This window comes from Hippichthys cyanospilos, chromosome 6 (assembly GCF_059441005.1).
Source record: "Hippichthys cyanospilos isolate Australia breed blue-spotted pipefish chromosome 6, RoL_Hcya_1.0, whole genome shotgun sequence".
NCBI lineage: Eukaryota > Metazoa > Chordata > Actinopteri > Syngnathiformes > Syngnathidae > Hippichthys > Hippichthys cyanospilos.
The window spans coordinates 20,870,587-20,884,815 of NC_142374.1; the positions used below are offsets into that span (position 1 = coordinate 20,870,587).

The following is a 14,229-nucleotide window of genomic DNA, read 5'->3' on the forward strand; positions in this document are numbered from 1 at the left end:
GTCCAAGGCATTTCACACCAAAGGAAAAGCATTGAAAGAAGACACTAGGGAGCTGAAATTTCACCCAGATGGCGACAACATGTCAAAGTTCGACATGGCACGACCACTTAGTTATCACACTAGCAGGAGTGTGTTATCCCTTCGCTAAAATACGGTAAGAAGATTGTGTAAGAATTTGTCCAAAAAATGGACACAATACTGCACAAGGCTTAAACAGAGTCCAATCAAGAGGAGTCAAAAATATCATAAGCGCCTTATGAAGCTTCGTTTGTGCATCATGAGACAAAAGCAACAAGAGTGAGACCATTAACTCCTTGTTTAGTGGAGAAATTATTTAAAATAGAGTTTTTCTCATCCAAGTGTACTAAAATGATGAATATCTGATACAATACCCCCCCCCCCCCTATAATTCATGAGCATTGATCATTTAACATTTTGGGGTTTTCATAATCATAATTAAATGCTCTTCCGGCGTAGCATATGGTCCACGAGCCAAAGGGACCCCTAACTCAAGTTCTACATCACCTTTTGACCTTTAGTCAACATTCACCAATCACACAGGAACAAGGAAGTAAAATTCCTCAGTTACAAAAAAATAAATCCTCATTACCTCAATATGTGACTATATTTAGCTTACGTATGGAATGCTTCGAATCGTCGTCCATTCCGAGCGCCGAGCAGCTTGCGTGGAATTCGAAACGTAAGTCCGTCCAGGCTGCCAGTCCACTCGAGTAAAGAAGGTCCACCAGACCTTCAGAAGCAGTAATACTCGGTCCTCGGAGCTAAATTCAAGTTTAAAAATTGAGTTGAGTACCAACCCCTCTGCTGTTGATACGTTTGGAGCGTCGACGTTAAACTGAATTTAGCCCTGAGAATCAGCGCGGGAGGGGACAAAAACAAACAAACTTAGAAAGCACACAAGAACCAAAAGGCAGTTTGAAATCTTCTAAACAGTACAACATACTGTACACGCTTACAGTACAGTTAATATTTGGACAATATCCGCCACCATGATGAATTTGAAATAAGGCAAATGGAAGACAGTAGAACATCATCTGTTCAAGGGCTCTCTAATGCTTTAATACTAGAAAACAAAATGGTGGATGCCATAAATCTTTCTTGCGACTGAAAGTGAGGAGAACGCTGCATAAACACAATTTTTTAAAAAGTAATTTTGAAGTCCCGATCCCACTGAAATGGGCTCTTTTGATCTCCTCAGGGTTCATTCAAGGCCACCAGAGGTCGCCAAAATGTCGCCAGAGGTTACCAGATGTTCACCTGTTCTGCTCTTTTCCAAAAGATATTTTGATACATCCAAAATTTCCTTGCAACAAGGGGAATGTCTGGCAACCTCTAGCGACGTTTTGGCTACCTCTGGCAACCTCCTATCTCACTTGAGGGACGAATGCTAGCCAATGACTGCGAAGGTAGTGGTTGTTTTGATCTTCTCAGGATTGATTCAAGTTTACCAGGTCGCCAAATGTCAACAGAAGCTCACCAACCGCCCGCACTGCTCGTCACCAAGAAATTTTGAACATTTTAAAAAATTCCATGCAACAAAAGAAACATCTAGCGACAAGTCTGGAGACTTGCTGTCCATGAGGCTATTGGCTTTTTTGAGTTCCCCAGTGTTTGTTCAAGGTTGCCAGAGGTCTCCAGATGTTTGCCTGTACCACTTTGTAGCATAGCAACATCTGGCGATCCCAAGCGAACTCTTGGCGACCTTGAACGAAACCTTAGGGCATAGGTGTCGAACTCCAGTCCTCGAGGGCCGGCATCCTGTATGTTTTCCGGTTTTCTTTCCCCAACACACCTGATTCAAATGATTAGCTCATTAGCAAGCTCTGCAGGAGCTTCAAAATGATCCCAATCATTTGAATCAGGTGTTTTTGAGGGAAAAGGTTTAAAAACATGCAGGATATCGGCCCTCGAGGACTGTGCCTTAGGGTGTCAAGAACCGCTATTTTTGTCAACGCTCGCCAGCCATTGCCCCTCAGTGAGAAACTCGAACCTAAACCAGCTACCTCCAGCCACCCCAAAATCCAAACCATATCTGCTATCTCTTTTGTCACGATCTTCATTTTTATTTTCGAAACCAACAAACAACCTTCCACTCGTCCATCAATGATCTATAGCCGCTTATCCTCACATTTATTATCTTACTTCAAACCCATTGTGGTGGCATATAATGGAAGAAAATAACTGTGTTTACTTCTTTATCTTCTGTACGTACATTTGAACAGCTCATCTCATGAGCTGAAAACAGGTCTACTATAGAAACTGTGAACAAGCAATGCGGGCCTTTGATTTGAAAAGGATCGAGCACATGTAGAATACTTTCTATTTTGCAAACACGGAGCATGTTTATGTCGTTTGTGCCCTTTGTTGTAGAGGAATGATTAAATAAATATACACGGCATCGGAAGATAGGAAACTGCCTCTCGTCTTGCCAAACAACGATTCAGTGTTTTGTTGCCTGAGAATCAGTCCACAGTTGAGTCGAGAGAAGTATGCGACCGTTTGCGTCGAAGAACGAAAATCCGTCAAACTGCTGTGGCGAGAAGTCTTTAATACTGAGAAGACTCGGAGGAGGCGGCGCTCCAATCATTTGAGGATCCACCTCTGGCGAAGGGGTTTCAAAGTCTCAAACCCAGTACTGGTTCTTTTTCAAGACCGGAGTCGTGGTCCGACAGTCCTGCACCAGCTCCGGGTCGGCCTCTTTGGAATCCATGTTGGACATGGGGATGTTATTGGCCGGGTCGGTTTTGCGAAAGGTTTCGGTACCGGCTACCTCGCCGTTTTTCGGCTTGGCCGCGCCCGCCGTCTGGACGTTGTGCTTTCCTGTTTTGTTTTTACGGACCAGGTAGTATGCCAAAAGGGCTGCCAGGAGCAGCAGGACGAGGATAACGAGAATGGGGATGAGAATGGACCAGACGTTGCCGCGTCGAGAAACCACGGGGTTCCTGTGAGAACCGCTATCAGAGGGGGACGCGGTGGTATAGCCATCCCCGTGGGGTTGGTCCCGATTGGCTTTCCAACGAGGGCTTTCAGAGGTTGCGAAGGGGTACACGCCCACGTTGGGCTTATTCTTCCTGTCCTTTGCTGGTACTTCTGAGGGGACCCTCAAAAGAGTGGCAGGGTAGACACCCGAGGCATTGTAAGGGCCGGTTTGAAAGGAAAGCACGCATTCTGCTGGGGGGACCCCGTGAGCCTTGAGTAAGAAGCGGGCCTCATCCTGAGTGACCCCATCTTGGGACCCAGAGGAGCTCTTGGGGATTTCTACAGCAACCCGTCCTTCATCCAGGTCCCGCTGGCTGAATGAGTCCACGGGCTGGCCTGCACTAGGACCGCCGGACCTGACAAACCGAGCGCTCCGTGGCTGCTGGATGACCGTATACGTAGGGGAGGTCCTAGTCTTGTTGGCGAGGGCCGTCGCGTCCAAGAGTTTCCTGTCGAGTTGAACAAGCGAGTCTTCGGGTAGTAGAGGATCCTGAGCGATCTTAGCCAAGGGCTGGACAGTGATATTGAGGACGGATGACACGTTCGCCGCCTGGCTTCGAGCACTGAATGCAAAGCTGTCGCGGGGTGAGGTGGACTTCACAAAGCGGACGCTGACTCTTCCCTCTTTGATCTGGGTCTGAGTGAAAGCCGACGTGGGCTGCCGGTCTACCATGACCGCCACATACTTGGGTACGCTTGTGATCTTGTAGACGACCTCTTCCTCCACCGGACCTCCGGTGGTCGCTCTCAGCATCTCCTCGGTCAGCAGGGTTTCATCATCTCCCTGCTTTACCTTGATCTCCGGGGCTTTGTCCAGAATGAGCGTGTGAGCCAGGATTCCGATGTGAAGCGTTTGCGGCGCCGTCTCATGTTCCCCGTCCGACACGATGAATTCCACAAAGCCGTCTGCGAGGCTGCCATCGCTGTGGAAGGCCACCTGATCCCTGTTGATCATCTCTTGGGTGAAGTCGGAGAGGGCGTCCATGGTGTGGGCGTCAACCAGGTGCCCATTTGTTGGGGCTTTGGTGACCTTGAAATGGACCTCATCTGGGGGACTGTCTTCATCATGGGTATTCAGATATTTCCGGGTCACGATCATCACAGATCCTTGCAGAACCTCCAGCAGCTGGTCAATGGTGACGAGCTCAGGGGGCTCGGATCCCCGTCGTTTGATGGAGATGTTAAAGATCTCCTCCAGGACTACAGAGTCCGACGTCACCCCATCAGCCCGAGACCTGAGACGGGCCCCGAAGGAGAAGCTATCAAAGGAGGCCGCCGAATCATCATGGAGGTATTCCAGCTCTTTGCGTGTCACATCCTTCTGTGTGAAGTAAGGGGAATCCCGGGGAAGGTCCCGACCCCCCAGGGTGATACGTCCGTGGTCAGGGAAACGTTTTATCTCGAAGACCACATCTGCGCTCTCCGGCTCGGAAAGGCTGGCTTGGAGGTTGGACGCATCAAAGATGGAATCGTCGATCGTTTTCCTCTGGCCTTGCACAATTTGCAGACCTGAGTGGAAACAATGAGCGCATTATAAAGCGTGTACAAAATCAAACAATGATTCAGTTGTTATATTATCTGCAATCGGCAGTCCTGGTGAAACCTTCAACAGATTAATGCGTATGATCGTTTCAGGGGTTTTAACTTATTCACTGCCATTGAAGGCGATAGACATCAAAGATCTATTTTCACCGAGCTGGAGGTAATAACAGGCTACGTCGTGCCAAAAAAACCAAACAAATATTGTACCCTACCGAAAATTCTAACAAATAATTGAGTATTTGGATTGAAATATATATGTTTTTGCTTGTTTGAAAATAACAAATAGAGAATATAATAAAGATTCACTTTTGGCTAACGTTTTCTGTAAATTTTCTGTAAATGTTTCTGTTAATTTAAAGTACGTTGAAGCGGACTATTTTATGCTCTAGAAATAGCTTTGAAGACATTTCAACCCTTTGTTTATGAAATGAAGTAACATCAAAATCAAAGCGGTAATTTTTGCTAGCTGAAGTAGCACATTTGAAGAAGCTCAGTTTCTTAAAATGGGATCAGTAGGAACAGTAACTGTCAGTTGGGTCATTACTCGTCCATTAAACCACCTTTGTAACGTAATCTGAGGGCTCTCGCTGGCCTTTATGGGGCAGTTGAGTGCTACTAGCCACTAACGCTGCTAGCATCTAGTGCTGCTCGCCACTGCTAGCGCTTCCAAATGCTAATGTTGGAGCCATTGCTAATCACTGACAACAAGGCACCATGTCATACAATATCAGTGTAATGAATCCTTTTTCAAGCATCCCTAATTAGCACGTTAGCAATTGAACTTGATTTCTGCGTAACGTAAGTTTTGCTAATGGTAATGAGGCTACCAGGATCTAAGGTTAGGTTTTATTTCGGAGGCAGGACAAAACATGCTTTGAGCAATATTTCGAACTAGGGTACTCAAATTAGTCTTATTATGCCTAAAACGGACCTTTGTTCCTCCACATCTGTGTGGAAATGTTGCTATGCGTTGCATAGTAGGAGATGGTGATGGGTAGCACATGACGGACGTCCGGGGCGGGCTGGGAGGACAGAATGAGCTCCACAGAGTCCCTCACCACCCAGAAGGGCTCCTCAGGCATCTGGTGCTCATAGAAGACCGCTCCAGACTCCAGCTGAGGACAACAAGAGACATGAGTCAAGTCGTGGACAGTAACTTGTCTCTTTTGGAATTTTTACAATAAACAATGTTCTCAAAGGCCTATCTGCAAACAGAGCTCATTATTTTTGTTATTCCGGAGAGGTCATCTGAAATTTTTCCGCCGACGTCTTCGTCCCCCCCCCGGAGGTTGAAAAGATCGACAGGGAAATCGGCGTCCCGCATCTCGGGACTGAGCGTCGGAATGCGGCGGCTTGTGTTTATTTTTTGAGGTCGCCGTGTCCTGAACTCAACTTTTTCTCTCACACTAGCACGCTTTCATGTAAAATAATACGCGCGCGCACACAAACACACCGAAGTCAAATAATCAAAGAGCGACGTCTCAACGGTTTGCAAGCGGAGACATTCCGCTTATCCAAGCCAAGAATTGATGGAGATGAACATACAAATACATTTGTCTGATTCATAGCTTGACTAGAGTCAAAGCGTATAGCTCATAATCACTCACAACAAAAATATCATAAAACACTGATGGTAAGTTGCGCAATGTTTTCAAATGGCCTCGGCGATTAGTCTTTTTCTGCAAATGGAACATAAAGGCGCTTTTCTTTACCAGCTAAAATTCATTCAAGTGCGTTATCGTGAGCTCGGGTTGGAAAGCGAGAAATTGGCTCTGTCTACAAACGATCCTTGTAAATGGACAAAATGGCCCTGAAATGGCCACTTCAAACCACTTAAAACTTTTTCTAGTTGAGACCATTTTCTGCCCACGGGTTAATGGACTGCAGAGTATGAAGCTCAAGTTGTGAGGTATTCTACCAATATTGAGTGCTATCCTAGCCAAAGAGTGCCAATTTTTATTGATTTTAAATGCATAATTATTTCGGTGTTACTTTACGGCCGTACGGAAGGAGGATGTTTACTTTATTGCACAACGTAAAAAGTCTAAATCATAATTTAAGCTCACTACATCTTAATGGAAAATGGAGGTACCCTAAGGATATTTATCAAATGTGAAAAGAAAATGTCAATTTTCTAAAGGCCATAGTCCCAACTGAGAAGGTCTTGGGACTGGAGGCACTCCCAGACTTCCTTTGTATCACTGCGTTAGTCAGGACATGTGTTTGCAGTTCTCTTTATGGTTTGTACTGATACATTTATAAGCCTGCAGTAAATACACGACCGCTTATAGCGCAGTGACGTTTTCACAAGCGGTGCATGTATGACACATTTATGTGGGCAGCATGACCGCAAGAGAGACATTTGTGAGTTTTAGACTTTACTCACTGACGCCACCCTCTGGTAAGGAGAAGGAATAGTATTGTGACCCCCGAAATTTTGAGAGGTGTACCAGATCACCATGATATAAGATTTTTATGTAATTATTCGCAAAAATTAAATGAATGCTGACCTTATTTGGATGTTATGAGCAGTAAGAAATATATTTTGTCTGTAGTTAATTAAATATTAGTACATTTAGTTCCTTTAAAAGCACGTTTGTCACTTGCTGTCGACTGAAAGTGACGTCATTAGTGAACAGGTAACGACCAATCACAGCTCACCTGTTCTCTGGGTTTATTGTTTACGTTTACAATGGTCACTAACTACTTAACTGTGATATTTAGGGGTAGTCCACTTATTTCGGCATTTTTAGCAATAAAAAAGCCAATATTTCGTCTATAATTACCTCTTTTAGGACCAGACAATTTGAGGCACTTCCTTAGCCGAACAATTGAAAATATTTGAGAAAATAAAAAGCAATAAGTACCCGCAAATAACGGTCTCATCTCTCAAAAGCGTAAAATTACATCCTTGGGAGTGAATGAATTGAATTTGATTAAAAAAAAAATCACGTACAATTATTTCTTTTAAAATCACATTTTTTCACCGAAAATGAAATCACATGCTGAAGGCTCAGGTCACATGACTGACAAGTGATCCATGATTGGATGGATTTGAGCACAGGTGGTCAGTTTCAGTCGACAGGAAGTGGAAAAATCTTTTTACAAATGTATTAATTGCATATTAAAATGATTTAGTTATCAGATTAATGATAGAAAAAATATTTTTATTTGCTGACAAATTATGTTAAGCATCCCTTTAACTACTAACAAATGACTTTTATGCATTTTGTCACTAGGTGGCAGCAGCGATCTTCACAACGTCCTCCCACAAATCAGTTCAGGTTGTCCACCTACTAAAAGTGAAACAATGTTTCACCTCATTGGCCAAGCAGAAAAAGGGCGTGGCTGACTCAACCATCTAATTTCAGCAAGACAAGAAACAAGTGTACTACAATTCCTGAGTTTTGGGATATTTTCTCACCTGGGTTTGTGAGAATCGGTTGATTTCTTCCATCTGGTTCTTGTCCTTGGCCAGGATGAGTCTTCCCAGACGAGGAGGATGGACCAGCGAGTAGCTGATCTCGTTTCCGTCCTCGTTAGTCACGGCGCCCAGATTGGCACTCGTGATAGGCTGCCTGCTTCCTGCGGGCACACACGAGTTAATCGGTGGAAAATTAACATCCAGGCCGTGTAGTCAAGCAGACTCCAGAGTCACTTTACTCGATGTTTTATATCATTTCATATGTGATGTGCTGAGAGAATACTCCAGGGTTGCCAATATTAAATCACTTTTTTATGTTCCTCATCTGTAGAACCAGGGCCGATGAAAGAAAAAAAAAAGGTTTAGCAAGTCAGAATTCTTACTTTAAGGTGAGAATTCTGACTTCATTTTCAGATTTGTGACCTTAAAATCAGTGGGATTAAAGTGAGAATGATCAGATTAAAAGCAGAATTTTGACAATTCTCGCAGACTTTTACAAATTCCAACTTTGAAATAACTTCTCACGTAAAAATAAGAACTCTGACTGTATTCAAAGAAATTTGCTTCTGAGTTTTAAGTTACAATTCTGAGAATATAGTCAGAATTCTGACATAATAGTGAGTTTTCCGCCAAGATTTTTTTTCTTCACTGGCCTTAATCCTCTGAGTCAAAATCTGACTTCAGATTTTAAAATGAAACTTCTATGAGTGATCAGAATTCGGAAATAAAATTGAGAATTCTGACAACCTTTTTTTTTCTTCATTGGTCCTAATTCTCTTTTGTATTTACTTGTTCACATATTTGGTTAAGTCGTTTTGTTAAACAAAACAAAGCAAAACAAAACAAAACAAAACAAAACAAAACAAAACAAAAAAAACAAAACAAAACAAAACAAAACAAAACAAAACAAAACAAAACAAAACAAAATAAAATAAAATAAAATAAAATAAAATAAAATAAAACAAAACAACCTAATTGTGCTGTGTATAATCACACTAAAGTCTGTGTCTTTCTAAAAAACAAAACAAAACAAAACAAAGACACTAAAGTCTTTCTATTTCTAAAAAACAAACCAAAACAAAACAACATCATTGTACTGCGTAAAATGAAAGTAAAGGCTTTCTCTTTCTATTTCCAAAACATCAAAACATGTGTCAAAAGATTGACCCCAATCCAAAAAAAAATGATTTAGTCAATTACTGTATGTGACTGACAATATGCAAAAAAAAAAAGAGAGGAAATATGCAAAAATTAGGAAAACAAAATCAACTGTCACAAGTAATGCACTCACTAAGTAATAATAACACTGTGATTTACAGTCTCTATTTCAACTTAAAGGCCCTCTGACCGAGCGACCATCTCACCTGGAAACACCATAAGCTCCTCTTGCGTTACCATGGTGATGGTGAGAGGTCTGGCCGTGACCACAAATGTATAGAGCGGAGTTGTGTGTTCGCCGTCTGTCACCGTAAAGCTGAAGCCACCAGACTCCTCTCCTGCAGAAAATTCAACAATTCACCATCAAATATTCAGAAGCAAGTACGGCTCATGAGACTCGGGTGTGGGCGTGTCCTCACCCTCATGAATGAAGACGATCTCCCCGTTGTCTATTTGGGCCTGTGTGAAATTGACCGCGGCTTCCTCGGGGAAGTCTTTGAAGGCCACCATCCCGTTGGTGGGAGACTCCACGGTGTAGTACACGTCCTCAGAGGGGGTATCGGCGTCTTCGCTCTTCAGCATGCTGGAAGTGATATCGGCCTCTTCGCCTGCCAGGACCTGGCAGGAGAAAACAAAAGATTTGAGAAAAAAGACCAGTACAGAAATTGGGAAAAAATGTTAAAGCCCCTAAATAAAACTCATCCACAATGCATTTAACTTCATCTAGTCATAACATCCATTTTCAACAATGCTTGTGCTTATTCTTTTTAGGTTCACTTTTAAATATTTATCACGTATAGTACATGGTAGAAATAAATACGACATAAAATTAATTTAAAAAAACATAGTATAAAGATATTATGTAATAATAATATATGCATACAAAGAAAGAATAAAAATAAAATATATGAAGAACATAATACAATCATTTTATAAAGTAAAAATAATACGAACGGTAAGATTTAGATTCATTTTAATTTCAAGATTGAAACGAGGTCATTCCCGCACGCAAAATTGCTGTCACACAACTTTGACGTCAACATGCAGTTACAAAAACTAACGACAGATGGCGACAACGGTGCGCCCCACGAATGAGACTGCATTTGGGTTAATGAGACAGCACCAGCAGGTGCGTTTGCAAATGAATGAATCCATACTTTTTCGACGTAGACGAATGGAGGACAAGAAAAAAAATCTGACAAAAAACGGGTGACTTTTTTTCCCTCCATCATATGAACGTAGTGCACGTTTAAGTACTCGAAAACAACTGTAAAACTTTGAAATTGTTTTGTTTTTCAGGCTCCTTTTACACGTTAAAAATTAATGGATAACCTAAAGAAGTGATCTCAACATTAATCTGCATCCATGGCGTGATTGAAGCGACTAAGTGGTGAGTTGTGTTTTATATTTCGTAAAACCAGCTTGTTCTACTTTTTAAGATGGAGTCCTTCAAATAGCCACGATTTTGTTTGTGATATATGTTTATTTATTTATTTATAAAATGGTTTCTTCTGGTCCATGAATTCTGCCTAATTATCAACAAGAGGTAAACAAGTCACGTGACAGGAAAAAGAGCCAAACCAAAGTGTTTGCACACTCAACCAGTCCAAAATATTTGTCAGTGTTGACAAACTTTTACCGAAAAAAAAGTGCCAGTTCCAGGTGGCAGACGAAAATTACGACTGCAGGCTTGAATTAAAACAAGGAAAACTTTTCTGTTTTGCTCAGCCCTGCCAAATATTCCACCCCAAATGTTTCATTTTTGTTTGGATTTCTTTCAAAAAGTCATTTCAATCGATCTGTCAGAACTTGTGAGAATGTGACGTCTAGCTTGCTGTGATTTTATATATACGCGTTATATATGACGCAGTTGATAGAACATTGCTTTGTAACCACTAGAAAATGTAGCAATTTAAACTCAAATTATGCAATTTGTAAAAGTACAATATTGCCACTTATGGTCTTGTCTGTTAAGTTTATCATTTCATTTTTTCCATTCCCTTTTTTTTTTCTGATTGGCCTTCCCGAACGCTTGATGGCGCCGGAGAGCAAACGAAGCACCAAGAAACCTCATGCGGGTTCCTAAATCTTGACGAAATGATTCCATTGATTGTAAATAGATCAGTAATTTTGATTATTTTTTTGACGGCAGTTCTATTTGGGGTTGTTTTCGTTTTTGGAGTAGTATAATGCGCGACATCATATGCTCCTTTGGGTTGCGTACGGCCCATTAGCTGTGTGTTGGCCACCCTGGGCCCTGTTGCAAACGCTAATGTCAACTCGCCGACTACGCCAAAAAGGATCAACGGTGAGTTGGAACAGCGCCCGAGCTGAGCCCATGTTATTTGTCATGGTCCGATCGCGGGACTCTTGAGATTACCGCGCACGCACTTCCTGCTTTAAATCAACCCGGGCGACATTTTTCGTGCTATCGCGTTACACAAAGCGCGCCGCTGGCGGATGTTGGAGCCCTCATCATCAACTGGCGGACGCGTTGGTGGTTTTTCCCAAAATATGACTTGCCAGGGAGACGTGGAGCCGCAGTAGGAGGGATGGAATGGGCTGAATGACACACTTGCTTTCCAGTTGTGGGAGCAGATGACTCCTGACTTTTCTCAACAGTCCAAACTATGAAGGGACATTTCCAAACTTGGGCCCAAGTCAAAACTGACTGACTTCGGTTGCTGATATATTTGTAACAAAACCGGGGATGCTTTGATCAAATTTGATAAAGCACGCTGCTAGCGAGGGCGGCACAATTTATCGATTTTTAATTGTAATCACAATATTGGCTGCCACGATTAATTCCTCTGCGATATTAACATTTAAAAAGCCGTATAGCTTACATGTTAAATCAAGCACTTTGTCATCCTACCACCAGGGGGCAATGTTTCGCACATGACATAAGCTTCTGCTTTTCTCATCCTTTTAAATTATTTACCAGTTTGAAATGGCATTGAGTTTCTCACCTGATTCCTAATATATACTGCGCTAGCTGTCAATTTTCACTTATTTTGAAAAATTGGCAAACATTTGACTGAATTTGGTTAGACGTGACCGGAGATTACATTTTGACTGCGAATTGATTGAAATTTGCTTAAAAGTAAAAACTGGGCTTGGTTCTAAGTAGGCTGAGGGTTCATTTTTTTCATTGGTTTGCGCACATCAAGTAAGTTATTTACTTTATTTCAGTTTATTATTATTGAAGCGTTGTTTATATACTGCTTGTTAAAAAAGGGCATTAAATAGACGATTGACCAAAAATGATGAATAATCGTGATTTCAATATTGAGTAAAATAATCATGATTATTATTTTGTCCATAATTCTGCAGCCCTACTGCTTCCTATATTTAAAAAAAGTCACATTACACTCATAAAATATTAATCGTTTTTTTGAGTACTCATGTATGTGCTAAGTTTCAGAACTATTCTCAACAATTAGACCTTCAAAATTAGCAGTTTTTTTCTGTGCGTTGCCGCGGCAACAGTTTTACGAAACCACAAAGTTTTCGTTACCTCATGAAGGCCGAAACTCTTCATTCACTTTTTTTTTTTCCCACCTGTGCAACTTAATTGAAAACGCTCTTTTCATTCTTAAAAGGTAGAGTAATAAAATCAACTAAAATAATTTTTTTGCACAAGTCTTCACACCCTCCTTTTACTTTGGCTGCGACTGTGTTTGATAACCACAGTCGCTGTACAGTGTAGAGAGAAACACTGTTAAATTGTTTATTTATGATCATTGAATTATTTGACATTTACCGATATTTTTCCCAATTTTGCGCTATTTTGGAGGTCAAGATTCACTGTACCTAAGATGATATTGACTTGCAGTTTTTTTATGTTTAGGCTTTTTAAAATATCGGGGGAATTCCTCATTCTGCCCACTTTCAACCGTCATTAGACTGAAAAACTAACTCAAAGTTCATCCCATAAAGATTTTACGTCTGCAACATTTCACCAGTGAGCACGTCGAGGAAGATAAAAGCTCTAAGCAACAGCGACGGGAAGTTTCCAGAACATTACCTCCAGCCCGGTGTTGCGCGTCACTTTAGGCGGCTCGTCGTTGACGGGCCTGACAGTCACGGCGACGATGACAGGAAGGCTGCGGCGGTCGATCTCATAAGCCGAGGCGGAGACGGTGAAGCTGTCCTCGACGCTCTCGGTGCTGTCGTGCACGTAGTAGATGTGTCCGAGTTTTATCTGCGGAAGACAGAAAGGATTGCGCGGAGACATTGTCACTTTTCACGGGGCTTGCAAACAAAACGCTGACAGTTACATGCCGCAATATATCAGTCCCATTCCCCAGTTGTTTCAAACTAAGATTTTCAAATCCAGGCAGTACGGCGAGCTCGTTAAGGCGTTTGTGTCTCGGGTCTGAGTTTTGGGGTTTGAAAGGGCTCTGTTCTTCCAGTGTGGAGTTTTGCATATTCTCACCACGTTGGTGGTTCAAGTTTTTGTGAATATAAAAGTTGATGCATGATTGACTTGAATTGAGTTTTTTTCTTGAGTTCCTACACACTCTTAAGAATAGACTCTGAACGCCTGCTCTAGGAGTTCAATTTCGTTTGTGATTGTGGCAGTTGGAGAAGTGTGATGGCCAAAAATCTTCTTCAACTGGTTTTGAACTGCAGTTGAGGACAAAAATGTCTGGTGCCTACAAAAACCGCAAGATCTAAGGTCTTGTGTACATGTAACCAGGGCTGTGTACACCCATATAAATCTCCCATCTTGGTGTGTTAAAAAAATTCTGCCCATATAGCTTTATTTTATTAGAAAAACGCCACGCTATACGAATCCATGTAGTGTGGTTTATTCATTTACAAGCATGCCACACCACTAGGTGGCAGTAGTTTTGACAAATTCTGTCCCATCAGAACCAACATCCGTCTCTTGACGTCACAGGAGTTGGCATCCTTGGTGGGAAATCGAGTAGAGTGATGAGTTAAAACTCCCATTTATGATTGCTACACACAAAAAAAAAAAACCCAAACACGAATCTGGGGAATTGAGCAAATCTTCACTTTGGTTGACGTTTTTAGAGATAGCAGCCAGAAGAGCTGCTTTGAGATGTTTTTGTTAACCAGGGTTGTACCAATTATTT

The 14,229-nt window shown here is 42.0% G+C and overlaps 1 protein-coding gene across 1 annotated transcript in view; it reads right to left on the reverse strand.

Annotated features, from left to right (window-relative positions):
- Positions 1-1,919: 1,919 nt before the first annotated feature.
- Positions 1,920-14,229, reverse strand: part of cspg4 (chondroitin sulfate proteoglycan 4) — a 69,234-nt gene continuing 56,924 nt past the window's right edge. The window contains exons 6-11 of the mRNA XM_088417309.1: positions 13,152-13,328; positions 9,544-9,742; positions 9,331-9,462; positions 7,967-8,127; positions 5,474-5,657; positions 1,920-4,509 (exon numbers count right to left, since the gene is read on the reverse strand). Of these exons, the coding sequence (XP_088273435.1) occupies positions 2,645-4,509; positions 5,474-5,657; positions 7,967-8,127; positions 9,331-9,462; positions 9,544-9,742; positions 13,152-13,328 (2,718 nt within the window). The 3' untranslated portion in view covers positions 1,920-2,644. The remainder of the gene's footprint in view (positions 4,510-5,473; positions 5,658-7,966; positions 8,128-9,330; positions 9,463-9,543; positions 9,743-13,151; positions 13,329-14,229) is intronic.